At 33.0% G+C, this 14,307-nt stretch overlaps 1 protein-coding gene across 4 annotated transcripts in view; it reads left to right on the forward strand.

Moving 5' to 3' along the window:
• Positions 1 to 14,307, forward strand: part of ADK (adenosine kinase) — a 538,475-nt gene that overhangs the window by 247,694 nt on the left and 276,474 nt on the right. For all 4 annotated transcript variants that reach the window (XM_046026661.1, XM_046026665.1, XM_046026664.1 and 1 more), the window contains 2 exons: positions 11,111 to 11,283; positions 14,090 to 14,198. In XM_046026661.1, coding sequence (XP_045882617.1) covers positions 11,111 to 11,283; positions 14,090 to 14,198 — 282 coding nt within the window. The remainder of the gene's footprint in view (positions 1 to 11,110; positions 11,284 to 14,089; positions 14,199 to 14,307) is intronic.

Raw genomic sequence — 14,307 nt, forward strand, 5'->3', positions numbered from 1 at the left:
TATGGTGCATGACATGTGCTAAATTGTTAGGAAATAAATAACTTATTAAGTTGTTTGGAACTAACTACTTAATACTTAGAATTTCTTTTGCCTTGTGGACACCGTAATAAAATTCCTAAGATAGGAAAGGAGGCAGATACTCAGTGTCTCTAGTTTCTTTTGAGTTTATAGCCATTTTTTAATATTATACCTATTGTTCATAGAAAAATTGATCACGTCAGTTGTCTCTGGAAGCCTTTTCTGATCCCCTCAGCTGCAATTAATCTCCCTCCTAGGTCTTTTCAGTTGGCATTCTGCCTTTACTGTTGCTTTTAAAATTGAAATAAACTAATTCACATATTTATTTAAAGTTACCAATTATGGCTGTGGCTTTCTTGATCTCCATTTAAGTGTACTTAGAGCATAGTGTGAGCCCTTTCATTCTGTATAAAAGAGATCCAACTATAATAAGTATCATTTACTGAACTAAATTGCATGGCTTGTTAGTCTGTTTCTAATTCTTGAAACATCCTTACAAGATCATAGATTATATTATCTACATTTTATATTTCAAGAAATTGGGGTTTAGCAATTTTGGCTTACTTCACACTGACATACTTCGCAACCTTTAACTCTTCTAGTTCCCCTTCCTTTTAATTTATAGAATCAACTTTGTGTTATCTTCAGAAATCCTACTGAGGTACCACATGGGGTTGCAACAAATCTATGAATCAGTTTGGGGAGAATTGCTATCTTAAGAATATTGAGTTTTCTAATTTATACATTTAGTATAGCTCTCCATTTATTTAGTATTTTTTCCCCCTCAGCAAACTTTGTAGTGTTTTATGTTTAGGTCTTGCACTCATTTTCTCAGATTTTGTCCCAAAATGTTTCATTTTTAATGTGATTATAAATGACAGTATTTTCTTAACTTTAATTTTCAACTGTTCCTTGATAGTGTGTAAATTATATTAGATTTTTGTATGCTGCTACTGAATCCTGAGACCTTGATAAACTCAATTTTTAATCCAGAAGCATTTATGTAGCTTCCTTGTGATCTGATAACAGTCCTTAAATATGCACAGACTGGATGGAATTCAGTCAAGACCTTAAGAGTTACGATTTGAGCACACTACTCTCTGAAACTTTTTTTTTCTCCCAATTTTTAGTCCCTTGACTCTCCTTGAACACTTATCTCTGTCTCATTTCACTAGAATGCCTGGCTCTGTTTGCCTTCTTTCTCCCCACACCACAATCTGGAAATTGCCCACTGGCAGGGAGCTTACATGACGTAAGGGCCTACCTTTCTTTTCTACCAGAGATCACAGTCTGCCCTGCCTTTTTCAGGTGTCTGAAAATTCTGTGTTTGTTTCATTCTGATTTTGTTTTCTAGTTATTCATAACATACATGTAATTCTGGACTCTTTAGGAGAGTTAAAGATAGGTGTTTAAGGATGTGCTATACATGTATAAACAGACAAGCTGAGCAATTTGTTTTAGCTAAAAGGAGCAGCATAATAAGAGGTTATGAAAAGGGTTGAATTTCTTTTCTTGAGGATCTGAAAATGGTAGTAGTCTGACTGTGTTAGGGACATTGTTACTTTTATCTTCTTATCCACTACTAGACATGCATTAAATGTTTGATTGGATGTCAGAATGGTAGGAAACCGATTGGTGAAGTATTGGTAACACATTGTGTTTGAGGTAAAAGAGAACTACCAAAATTTTAATAGAACTCTTAACAAATTAGACTTTTAAAAACATTTTTAATTTATTTCAGCTTTCTGATTATAACATCTTTAATGACTCAGCTTTGTTATTAAGTGCTCTGAAGCAGTGAACCTGGCTTCTATTAGTTTTATGTGTTTACTTTCGCCTAGTAAATTCTCACAATGGATTAACAAACTTAAATGGAAATCACTGGTCAAGAGTAAAGTTCTCATATTTTTGTCAGTGTCCCAATATACTAATATCAGAAATGGGATGTTAGCCAGTTTCCTGTGATGAAATATTCCATGATGAAATTATAACAAAACCTGCTAAAAATTTCTATTATTTTTCATTTTTTGTCTTACAGGTTTAAGTAATATTGATTGCTAATGGAAGAGTTACAAGTTAGATCTAAGCCTGGATATCACCCCTTTTTTACACTACAGTTTGAACATGTCTACTTTGATTTAATTAGGCTTAATTACATCATAATGGCTTCACTTTCACTGAATGAAGTTTCCTATTATTTTGATGACATGTTATTTAAATTATCATACTAAAATTTGTTACTAATTTTGGTTTTCTATTTTACCACATAAAACAGACATGGTTGATCATTTAACCATGCTTTATACATGAATAAAAAAATATATATCCATTCATCCGTTGATGGACACTTAGGTTGCTTATATGTCTTAGCTATTGTAAATAATACTGCAGTGAACATGAGGCTACAGATATCTTTTTTTTTCCCCTTAAAGATTTTATTTTATTTTTTTGAGAGAGAATGAGCGATCGAGAGAGAGAGCACCAGCTGGGGGAAGGCAGTTGGAGAGGGAAAAGTAGGCTCCCACTGAGCAGGGAGCCCAGTGTGGGGCTTGATTTCAGGACTTTGGGATCACAACCTGAGCAGAAGGCAGATGTTTAATGAACTGAGCCACATAGGCACCCCTACAAATATCTTAATTGAATTATTGTTTTCATTTCTTTTGGATATATTCCTAGAATAGAATTGCTGGATCATATGGTAGTTCTATTTTTTAATTTTTTTTAACTTTACTTTTTTTTTTTTAAAGTAGTCTCTACACCCAACACGAGGCTCAAACTCAAGACTCTAGGAGATCAAGATTTGCATGCTCCACCAAGTGAGCCAGCAAAGCACCCCTATTTTTAATTGTTTAAGGAACTCCAAACTGTTTTCCGTAGTAGCTCTACCAATTTACATTCCCACCATTAGTGCTTAAGGGTTCTCTACAGCCACGCCATTATTGTTATCTCTTGTCTTTTTGATAATGGCCTCCCCTTTTTTTAGAGGAGGGATGGGCAGAGGGGCAGAGGAAGAGAGGGAATCCTCTGCCTCGACATGGGGCCCCATCTCATGACCTTGAGATCACCACCTGAGCCAAAATCAAGAGTTGGGTTCTTAACCTTGTGAGCCACTCAGGTGCCCCAATAATAGCCATTCTAATAGGTATGAGGTGATATCTCACTGTGGTTTTAATTTGCTTTTCTCTAATGGTTAGCAGTATTGAGCATCACTTCATATACCTGTTGGCCAATCATATATTTTCTTTGGAAAAATGTCTAATCAGGTCCTTTACCCATTTTGAATTTGATTATTTGTTTTTTTGCTGTTGAGCTTTATGGGTTCTTTATATGTTTTGGATATTAAGCCCTTATCAGATATATGGTTTATAAATATTTTTTCCCATTCCATAGGTTGTCTTTTCACTTTGTTGATGATTGGTTTTGCAATGCAGAAGATTTTTAGTTTGATGTAATCCTACTTGTTTATTTTTTATATTGTTGCTTGTGCTTTAGTTGTGATTTCCAAAAAATTATTTCTAAGACCCATGTTGAGGCAGTTTTTTTTACCTATGTTTCTTCAGAGTTTCATGACTGCAGGTCATAGATTCAAGTCTTTAATCCACTTAAAGTTAATTTTTTTAGATGGTGTAAGTTAGGGGATCAAGTCTCTTTCTTTTACATGTGAATAGCAAATTTTCTTAGCACCATTTATTGAGAGACTTCCTTGTCAAATATTAGTTGGCTGTATATGTTTGTTTTTATTCTTGGGCTCTTGATTCTATTCCATTGGTTTGTTTGTCTGTTTTTAATGCCAGTACCATGTTGTTTTAATTACTATAACTTTATAGTATAGTCTAAAATTAGAAAATGTGACACCTCCTGCTCTGAACTTCTTAGGATATTTTTTGGATATTTGGGGTCTTTTCTTGTTCCATCTAAATTTTAGGATTGTTTATTTCTGTAAAACAAAATGAAAAGGCCACTGGAAACTTGAAAGGGGTTGCATTGAATCCATAGATGGCTTTTGGTAGTATTGACATTTTAACAATAGTAATTCTCCTAATCCATGAACATGGGATATCTTTCTGTTTATTTGTGTCTTGTTGATTTCTTTCATCAATATCTTCTAGTTTTAAGAATAGAGAACTTGGGGTGCCTGGGTGGCTTGGTCATTGAGAATCTGCCTTCAGCTCAGGTTGTGATCCTGGGGTCCTGGGATTGAGCCCTGCATTGGGCTCCCTGCTTGATGGGAAGCCTGCTTCTCCCTCTCCCCCTTGCTTGTGTTTCCTCTCTGGCAGTTTCTTTGTGTCAAATAAATAAAATCTTTAAAAAAAGAGAGAGAATAGATATCTTGGGATGTCCCGGTGGCTCAGTTTTGGGGCATCTGCCTTGGGTTCAGGTCATGGTCCCAGGGTCCTGGGATTGAGTCCCGCATTATTTTGCCTGCTCAGCAGGGAGTCTGCTTCTCCCTCTTCCACTCCCCTTGCTTGTGTTCTCTCTCGCACCATGTCTCTCTCTGTCAAGTAAATAAAAAAAAATCTTAAAAAAAAAAATAGGGGCGCCTGGGTGGCTCAGCGTGTTAAAGCCTCTGTCTTCAGCTCAGGTCATGATCCCAGGGTCCTGGATCGAGCCCCGCATTGGGCTCTCTGCTCAGCGGGGAGCCTGCTTCTTCCTCTCTCTCTGCCTGCTTCTCTGCCTACTTGTGATCTCTGTCTGTCAAATAAATAAAATCTTTAAAAAAAAGAATAGATATTTAACCTCCTTGATGAATTTTTCCTAAGTATTTTATTGGTTATTTGCTAGTATTTTTTTTTAATTTTTTAAAGATTTTATTTATTTATTTGACAGACAGAGATCACAAGTAAGCAGAGAGGCAGGCAGAGAGAGAGGAGGAAGCAGGCTCCCTGCTGATCAGAGAGCCCGATGTGGGGCTCGATCCCAGGACCCCGAGATCATGACCCGAGCTGAAGGCAGAGGCTTAACCCACTGAGCCACCCAGGCGCCCCGGTTATTTGCTAGTATTATAAATGGAACTGATTTTTAAAATTCTTTTTCATTTTTCCCTTCCTTCTCCTAATGTCCTCCATGCTGTTCCTTAATGTTCCACAAATAAGTGTACTGTATGGTGACAAACAGAACACACACACACACCTACACACACACACATGCACACACAAATTTTTTTTCAGAGAATTTGTTGTTAATATATAGAAATACCACTGATTTTTTGTATGTTTATTTTGTATCTTACAACCTTACTGAATTGATTGATTAGTTCTAGCTTTTTTAAAATTGATTTTCTATATATAAAATCACATCACCTGGAAAAAGAGATGATTTTGCTTCTTCCTTCCAAACAATGATGCCTTTTCTTTTTCTTGCCTGATTGCTGTAGCTGGGATTTTTAATACTGTATTAAATAGTGGTGAGAGTGGGCATTCTTGTCTTATTCTCAAGAATAAGAGAAAAAGCTTTTAATCTTTCAGCATTGACTATGTTTTTAGCTTTGAGCTTATTGTATATGGCCTTTATATTGTTGTTGAGATTTTTTTTATACTTAGTTAAGTGTTTTTATCATGAACACATGTTAAATTTTGTCAATATGTGGCCTTTATATTGTTGTTGAGAGATGTTTTTTATATTTAGTTAAGTGTTTTTATCATTAACAGATGTTAAGTTTTGTCAAATGTTTTTTCTGTGTCTATTAAGATGATCATATGATTTTTTTCTTTCATTCTATCATTTGTGTTTATTAGGCCATCATTGCATTCTTGGGATAAATCCCACTTGATCATGGTGAGTGATCTTTTAAAGTGGTGTTGGATTCGGTTTGTTAGTATTTGGTTGAGAATTTTTGTACCTATATTCATCAGGATATTGGCCTGCCATTATTTCCTCTGAGTAGTGCCCTTATTTGGCTTTTGTTTCAGGATAATGCCTGACTTATACAGCAAATTTTAAAGTGTTCCCTCCTCTTCAGTTTTTGTTTTTTGTTTTTTTTTTTGGAAGAGTTTGAGAGGGATTAATGTTAATTCTATTTAAAACTTTGGTAAAATTCACCACTGAGGTCATCTGGCCCTGGGCTTTTCTTCATTTAGAGAGTTTTTGATTCAATCTTTAATAGTAATTGGTCTATTTGGATTTTGTATTTCATCCTTATTCAGTCTTGATAAATTATATGTTTTTAAGAACTTTTCATTCCTTTTATAGGTTGTCCAGTTTGTTGGTGTATAATTGTTCATAGTAGCCTCTTAAGATCCTTTCTGTGGTATCAGTTGTAATGCCTCCTTTTTTTGTTTATAATTTTGATGATTTGTATTTTTTTTTTCCCTCTCCCTTTGGTTAGTCTAGCTAAGGATTGTGAATTTTGCCTATCTTTTCAAAGAGTCACGATTTTGTTTGGTTAATCTTTTCTATTGTTTTCTGTTCTCTATTTCATTTATGTCTGCTTTAATCTGTATTATTTCCTTCCTTTATCTACCTTTGGACTATTTGTCATTCTTTTTCTGGTTTCAGAAGGCATAATGTTTGGTTGTTAATTTAGGATCTTTCTTGCTTATTTGTGTAAGCAGTTATTAGTATAAACTTCCCTGTTAGAATTGCTTTTGCTGCATTCCCCAAATTCTGGTATGTTGTTTTGCCATTTTCATTTGCCTCAAGACAATTTTTTTGTTCCCCTTTAATTTCCTCTTTGATCGATTGGATTTTTAGGGGAGTGTTGTTTAATTTCCTTGTATTTGTGAATTTTCCAGCTATCCTCTTGTTATTGATTTCTGGTTTCATGCCATTGTAGTCAAAGAAGGTACTTGGTATGATTTCAGTCTAAATGAATTCGCGAAGATTTGTTTTGTGGTCTATCATATGAACTAGCCTTGAAATGCACTTGAGAAGAATGTGTATTCTGCTGCTGTTGAATAGAATGTTCTATATATGTCTGTTAGGTCCATTTGGTCTATAGTTTTGTTGAAATATGCTGTTACATTATTCTCATTCTTCCATTCTCTGATTCTCTATCTGGATGATCTGGATGATTCATTGTTAAGAGTGGGATATTAATGCCCCTAACTATTATTGCTTTTCATTACTCCTTTAAGCTCTGTTTCTTTCTTTTATATATTTAGGTTCTCCAGTGTTGGGTACATAAATATTTACAATTGTTAAACCTTGTGGATAGATTAGCCCCTTTATCATTATATAAGGACTTTTTAAATTTCTTTGTACCATTTTTAGTTTAAAGTCTATTTTGTCTCATATTAGCATATGAGTCTGCTTTGTTGTGGTTACCATTTCCATGAAATCCCTTTTTCTGTCCCTTCCCTCTCAGCCTCTATGTGTATTTAAGGCTGAAGAGAGTCTCTTATAGGCAGCATCTTGTTGGATCTTTGTGTTTGTTTGTTTCAGACATTCTGTGTCTTTGCAGTGGAGAATTTAATCTGTTTATATTTAAAATACAGTACTACCCAACCCCCCCCCCATTTCAGTTACCTACAGTCAGTGATGGTCTGAATGCAGGTGATGGTGATCCTTTTCCTGTCATATCACCAGAATATCAGTAGTAGCATAATGCTATGTGTCACAGTGTCTTTGTTATTCACCTTAATCTCATCATCTAGGCATTTTAGCATCACTTATCATCCCAACAAGGACAAGTAATGTGCAGTAAGATACTTTGAGAGAGAGAAAACACATATTCACATGACTATTGTCACAGTATATTGTTACAGTTTTTCTATTTTATTATTAGTTATTGTTAATCTCTTATTGTGTGTAATTTAGAAATAAACTTTATAATGGATATGTACGTATAGGAAAAAATCATAATGTATATGGGGATCAGTACTATCAGCAGTTTCAGGCATCTACTGGGGATCTGGGAACATATCTTCTGAGATGAGGGGAGACTACTGTAATTATCAATAGGTAAGGACTTACTGTTGCCATTTTGTTAATTGTTTCTTGATTGTTTTGTAGATATGTTTATTTCTTACCCTGTGGTCATTTTTCATGTTTTGATCCCTTTCAGTAACAATATGCTTTGACTTTTTTTATCATGTTATTTAGTGTAATTGCTACAGATTTTTCCCTTGTGGTTACCATGAAGCTTACATAAACTATGTTAAAATTATAGCACTCTATTTTAAGCCGACAGCAACTTAACTTCATTGAAATTCCTAAATTTTACACTTTTAATTCTCTTCCCCCTCACACTTTAGTTTGTTGCTGTTGTGATTTGCGTATTTTTATATTGTGTAACTAATTACACATTATTGTGTTTATGGTTATTTTTACTACATTCATGTTTTTAAGCTTAAACAAGTTCTAAGTGAATTATGCACCACAGTTACCATATTACAGAAGCTAATTTTGATGGCATATTTACCATTACTAGTTAGTTTTTTGTTACCTTCTTATATTATTATGATGTTAATTAGCATCCTTTCCACTTAAAGAACTCCACTTAGCATTTCTTTTTTTTTTTTTTTTTTTTTAAGCTTTTATTTATTTGACAGAGAGAGACACAGGGAGAGACGGAACACAAACAGGGGGAGTAGGGAGGAAGAAGCAGGCTTCCCATTGAGCAGGGACCCAATGGTGGGCTTGATCCCAGGACCCTGGGATCATGACTTAAGCCCAAGGCAGCCACTTAAGGACTGAGCCACCCAGGCGCCCCCTATTTAGCATTTCTTATAAGCTGGGTCTAGTGATAATGAACTCCCTCAGCTTTTGTTTGGGAAAGTCTTTATCCTTCCATTTCTGAAGGACAGCTTTGCTGGATATAGAATTCTTGATTAACAGGTTTTTTTTCTTTTAATACTTTGAATTTTCATTTTATTTTCTCCTGGCCTGTAAAATTTGTGTTGAGAAATCCACCCATAATCATATGGGGATTTTCTTGCAAAGAACTTCTCTCTTTTCTTTTGCTGCTCTTAAAATTCTTTCTTTGTCTTTAACTTTTGACAATTTAATTGTATCTCTGTATAGCTGTATTCATATTCAACCTGTTTGGCCTCATGGATCTGGATGTCCATTTCTATGTTCAAGAAGTTTCAGCCATTACTGCTTTAACTATACTTTCTGTCCCTTTTCTCTTCTCCTTCTGCAATTCTCATGTGAATATTAGTTCCTTTCTTTTCTTTTTCTTTGGGTGGGGAGGGGAAGAGAGAAAGGGAGAGAAAAAGAATCTTAAGCAAGCTCCATGTAATCTCACAACCCTGAGATCATGATCTGAGCTGAAATCAAGAGTTGGACACTCAAACAACTGTGCCAAGCAGGCGCCCAGTTCTATAAGTTTTCTTCACTCTTTTTCATTCTTTTCTTTCTTTTGCTATTCTGAATCAATAATTTCAAATATTCTATCCTCCAAAATTTTTTGATTTTTGTTCCTTATATTAATACATTGAAAAGTAAAGTATATAAAAGTTATTTACACTTTTTCTATTGAATTATGTTACAATTTTATATTTTCTTTGATTTATTTCTGTGGATTCAACTTTATCATATTTTTCCAAATGCATTTAAAATTCAGATTGAATTGCATTTTCAAAAAAGCATTTCAGAAGGCTACTTTATGCTGCACATTCAGAGGCATCTTTCTTGTGTTTTAGTTTCTTTATTCCTTTCCCACCCACCCTGATAGAAAACCATTTTTCTCCAGTTCATGGTTTATTCTGTGTTTCTTTTTCCATAATAAGGAAACTTAATATAAATTCTAAGAGTATATGTATGTACTAAAAGGATATATGATTTTAGTATCATTGTCTCTTAAAACATACATGCACATGTATACACTTCTGAACTCGTCTTTTTTTTAATGTTCAGAAAATAATTACTCTATATTACTACTCTGTATACATGGATTTTATATAGATTTCATATACTGACAGTTACTCCATATAAATGGATCGATTATTCTGTAGTTACCCTTATTTGATTGTTTTTTAAGTTGTTGTGTGATGTTCCATTGAGGGGATTTATCAGTTTATTCAATCAGTCTTCTATGGGTGGGCATTTAGGTTGTTTCTAACATTTTGTTATTACAAATGATGTCTCAATGACTACTTATGCAAAGTTGTTTCATATTTGTGGACATGTATCATCAGAACAAATCCCTGGACAGTTTTTGTATATTTATCTTACAGTTTTCTTTTTACTTTGTCTCTTCATCCTTTTAACTCTAAAATATACATGCATTTCTTTTATACTTCAAGTATTTGAGAGTGGGTAAGATTTTGATTTCTTTTGACTTACTATATGGGGTATTTTACTCATACAGGTTTTAGAAACAAAATAGATGACAGTTTTAGAATAGCTAATATAAGTATTAGAAATCTCAGGAATTTGAGATAATTATGAAAGATAATAGTTCATTGTATATTTTAAAATATACATTTTAAAAGCAATCCATTGGCAATTTATAGCAAGGAAATTAAAGTTTGAGACTACTGAAAGACTGAGATATTAGAATTTTTAATACTTTTTGAATTTTTAGAACAATTTATTAGACTTAATCATAGTTTAGCTTAATTTATACATGAATTACAATAAATAGGAAACTAATAGTGACCACCACAGCTAGCATATATCATTTACTATGTCCTGGATAATGTGCTCAACAGTGCACATACATTAACTTATTTAGTTTAAGTCTCAACAACCTCTTGAGGTGTATTTATATATTTTTCGCTTTATAGGTGAGGAAAATGAGGTATAGAAATGTTAAGTTACATGCTCTTACTTATACATGTAAGAATTAGCACAGGCAAGATTTGAACCCAGACAGTCTTCAGTATTAATTCTGGGCTTTTAATGACAATGCTACTCTGCTTCTCTTAGGACTTGCTATTATTTTTCTGTATCAAGGTAGCATTGACCTAGAGTCTATATGAGTAGATTCTGAGTTCTTAACCCCACTATGCTCTATTTCTCCCCCTGGAAGTAGTGTAATAAGATTTTATGTGGTTGTTATATCAAATTTGTTATCATAAGCATTAATACAGAATTGGAATTCCATTCATAATAGCCACAGCATCTAACAAAGCATCCCTTTTATGCCACCATTCTATGTGTACCATATTTCTAAGCCATTAAAATTATTTATGTTCCTGTTTTTCAGTGGATGATTCAGCAGCCATACAAAGCAGCAACATTTTTTGGGTGCATTGGGACAGACACATTTGGAGAGATCTTGAAGAAAAAAGCTGCTGAAGCCCATGTGGATGCTCATTACTATGAGCAAAATGAGCAAACAACAGGAACTTGTGCTGTGTGCGTCACTGGTAGCAACAGGTTGGTATAATCCCAAGGGAAGGTTTGTACTAACTGGATATTTAAACCATCACAAAAGCTGGATTCCAATATGAATTTGGAATTTAGATGTCATGGTTTTAATTGCTATCAGTGTTTTTTAATAACTCATCTTATATCATTTTTCTTAATAAAAAAAATACCCTTGTTGTACCTGCTTTTGTATTCATGAGGCATGTGGATGAAAGTCTTGAGATTATCTATCCCAGTCTCTAATTTTTATAATAAGGATCGGAAAAGGAAAATAAGGAAAACATTTTATTCATTGTCTTATAGTTTCTTGCTGAAACTGGAATGAAAAATATGTTCTTTTTACTATATCCTGAGATTGGAATATTCAGCTACATAGACAGATAAATGCATGTATTTTGTAACATATATAAAATACTACATTATGTTCAGTGTCAGATGAATTAGGTCATGTAAAGCATTTCTGGCAAATAGTCATCTATCCATATCAAACAGCTTCAGTCATGGTTAAGGCACCATTAAAAAACAATTCATTACATTTCTATATAATTTTACTTTTTAGAAAATTCTTTCTATGAACTTGAAATTTGTGTCTCAGGACTTTCCATACATTGGTTGTATTCGTGCCTTTTGCAGCCATGCCTTTTGCAGCCATGTGGCAGTTTTTCTTCAGTTCATACTATGTTGCTCATCAGCATATCCTTTTTTCTCCTTTGCAAGGGAAAAACAAAATAGCTTTTCTAGCTATTATATTATTAAAATCAGCAACGGTATCTCTTTCTAAATAGGGATTCACTAGAAATTTTACTTTTCTTACACCTAAAAATATGTAGTGTCTCCTCCTCCATTCTCTGTCTCCTTCCTTGTCCTTTCCCTTTTTCTTTCCTGTATTTCCTTCCTTCTCTCTCTTCTCCTTGCTCCCTTCCTCTTTCTTGGTTTGCTCACTCCTTGACCTTTAGCCAGATGTATGTTAAGGACCTGATACTCTTCTGGCCAGTAGTCATTAAATAGCTAAAATATAGCTTCTAAAAATAATTAGGGCACCAAAGCCATTTTTAAACCTTTCCTGTGATTTTTTTTGTGTGTGTATAGACCTTTATCATTTAAGGTTTTAATAAATAAAACCATTTGTTTTTCAAACATTGAAATATACTTATTTAGACCTCTCTTTTCAGTTTTCCTAAAACCAACAATATACAGGTGCACTTTTCTCATTTGTGAGAAATAGGTCATGTTTTCTTCTGCTACCACTCAGTAGTGTAAAATTGCTAAAATTTTTTTTTGTGCTCAATTGCTATTTTTAAAGAGCAGTTATGATAATATTAAGTATCCCAGATGTCAAAAGCTTAATTAATATTATGGTTATGGTGATCATTAATGTTCAGATAATATTGGAAGTCAGAAACTGGGGTGAACTCCCACTATCAAATTCATTATCAATTAAATTATAGAACCTAATAGATTTGGATAAATTGTTTTGGATAAAGCTTATAACTCTTACTACCACCATCCAAAAGAATTGGGATAATGCAGTATTCTTCTTAATTCAGGTTCTCACTCCAAACTCTAACCACTTTCATTTGGATAGGGAGAATACTTATATTTTGGAGAAACTATGTAGTTTCCTATCAAAGAGTAGTTTTATTATCAAAATAGAATTTAGTAACTGGTAGCAGAAGTGTTTATTTTTTATTTTTATATATAACCATTTCAGTCAAAATTTTGCTAAGGTCATGATCACTGACTTTTTATAAATTAGGACTAATTATTCTTAACATGGTAATATAGTAATATTGTGTATAAATTTACTGATTCATATTGTTCTTGTTAATCATTTAATGGAGCATAAATTGAATTGATATCCTTCAGTAGTCAATTGGCATATGGATGAGTAGAAATGTGTTTTGGAAGAGAATCAATTTTTTTTTCCTTAACAGAGGAACTGATCATATTATAAAAATCTAAGAGATGAAATGATGTATCCATTTTTTAACCATAACTATTCTTTTGATTAGAAAGAATAAAAAAAATGGCCAGTTATTTTCTAATTTCTGGTCAGAATGAGAAAAATATTTTTATTAATTTGTATTTAACATAAATAATTATTTTATTAACTTTAATTGTTGGGCAGTAACAAAAATTACTATCTGGCATTTGTAGCAAGATTTTAAATGCAGTATTCTGCTTAGATTTTTCAGCTGCAAAACTGGACCACTATAGGGAGTTTTCAAGTATAGAAACCAAGTTTACTCCAGTCTTTAAAATGTATTGGTTTGCAGATTAATACCTCATAGTAAATAGGGCCTACATTTATAGGTGTATTTGTGAAATTAATCCCATACTTGCTTTTAAAGCACTAGATTAAATAATGTACATAATATGCTGATACTTAAAAACTGAATGTTTAGTTGTATATATGTATGTATGTGTATATATCTTTTTTGCACAATTTTTATTTGCATAACAACATAGTTTAATTTCTTAACTGTATTTTAAACTATCAAAAGGTGGAAAATAGATAATCCTAACATTTTAGTACCAAAGGAAACATAAATTCTAGTTTCTTAAAATACCAGGTGGTATTTAGAGCAAGGATTAATATCTCTTTATCTCAAAGGCAATGTAGAAGTCTCAGAAAGTGCTCAAAACAAATTAATTTTATTTATATTTATTAATATCAGTGTATAGCAATTTTGAAAAGTTAAGAATTAAAATGTAAAACAGAATTTGCAGAAAGTATTGCTAATTAATTATATAGAAGTACATGACAACTTTAGCTGTAGTATTAAAGCCTACTTGTGTTTTGTTGTTATTTTAGGTCCCTTGTGGCTAATCTTGCTGCTGCCAATTGTTATAAAAAGGAAAAACATCTTGATATGGAGAAAAACTGGACATTGGTAGAAAAAGCAAGAGTTTATTATATAGCAGTAAGTATTTACCTAATTCAAATTTCTGGTACATATTTATACTTAATTATAGTTTGTTTTAGTGGATTTACATTTTTAAATAATTATCTTTTACTTATTCTGCAAATTA

The sequence above is a fragment of the Meles meles genome, chromosome 13 (assembly GCF_922984935.1).
Source record: "Meles meles chromosome 13, mMelMel3.1 paternal haplotype, whole genome shotgun sequence".
In the NCBI taxonomy this organism is placed as follows: domain Eukaryota; kingdom Metazoa; phylum Chordata; class Mammalia; order Carnivora; family Mustelidae; genus Meles; species Meles meles.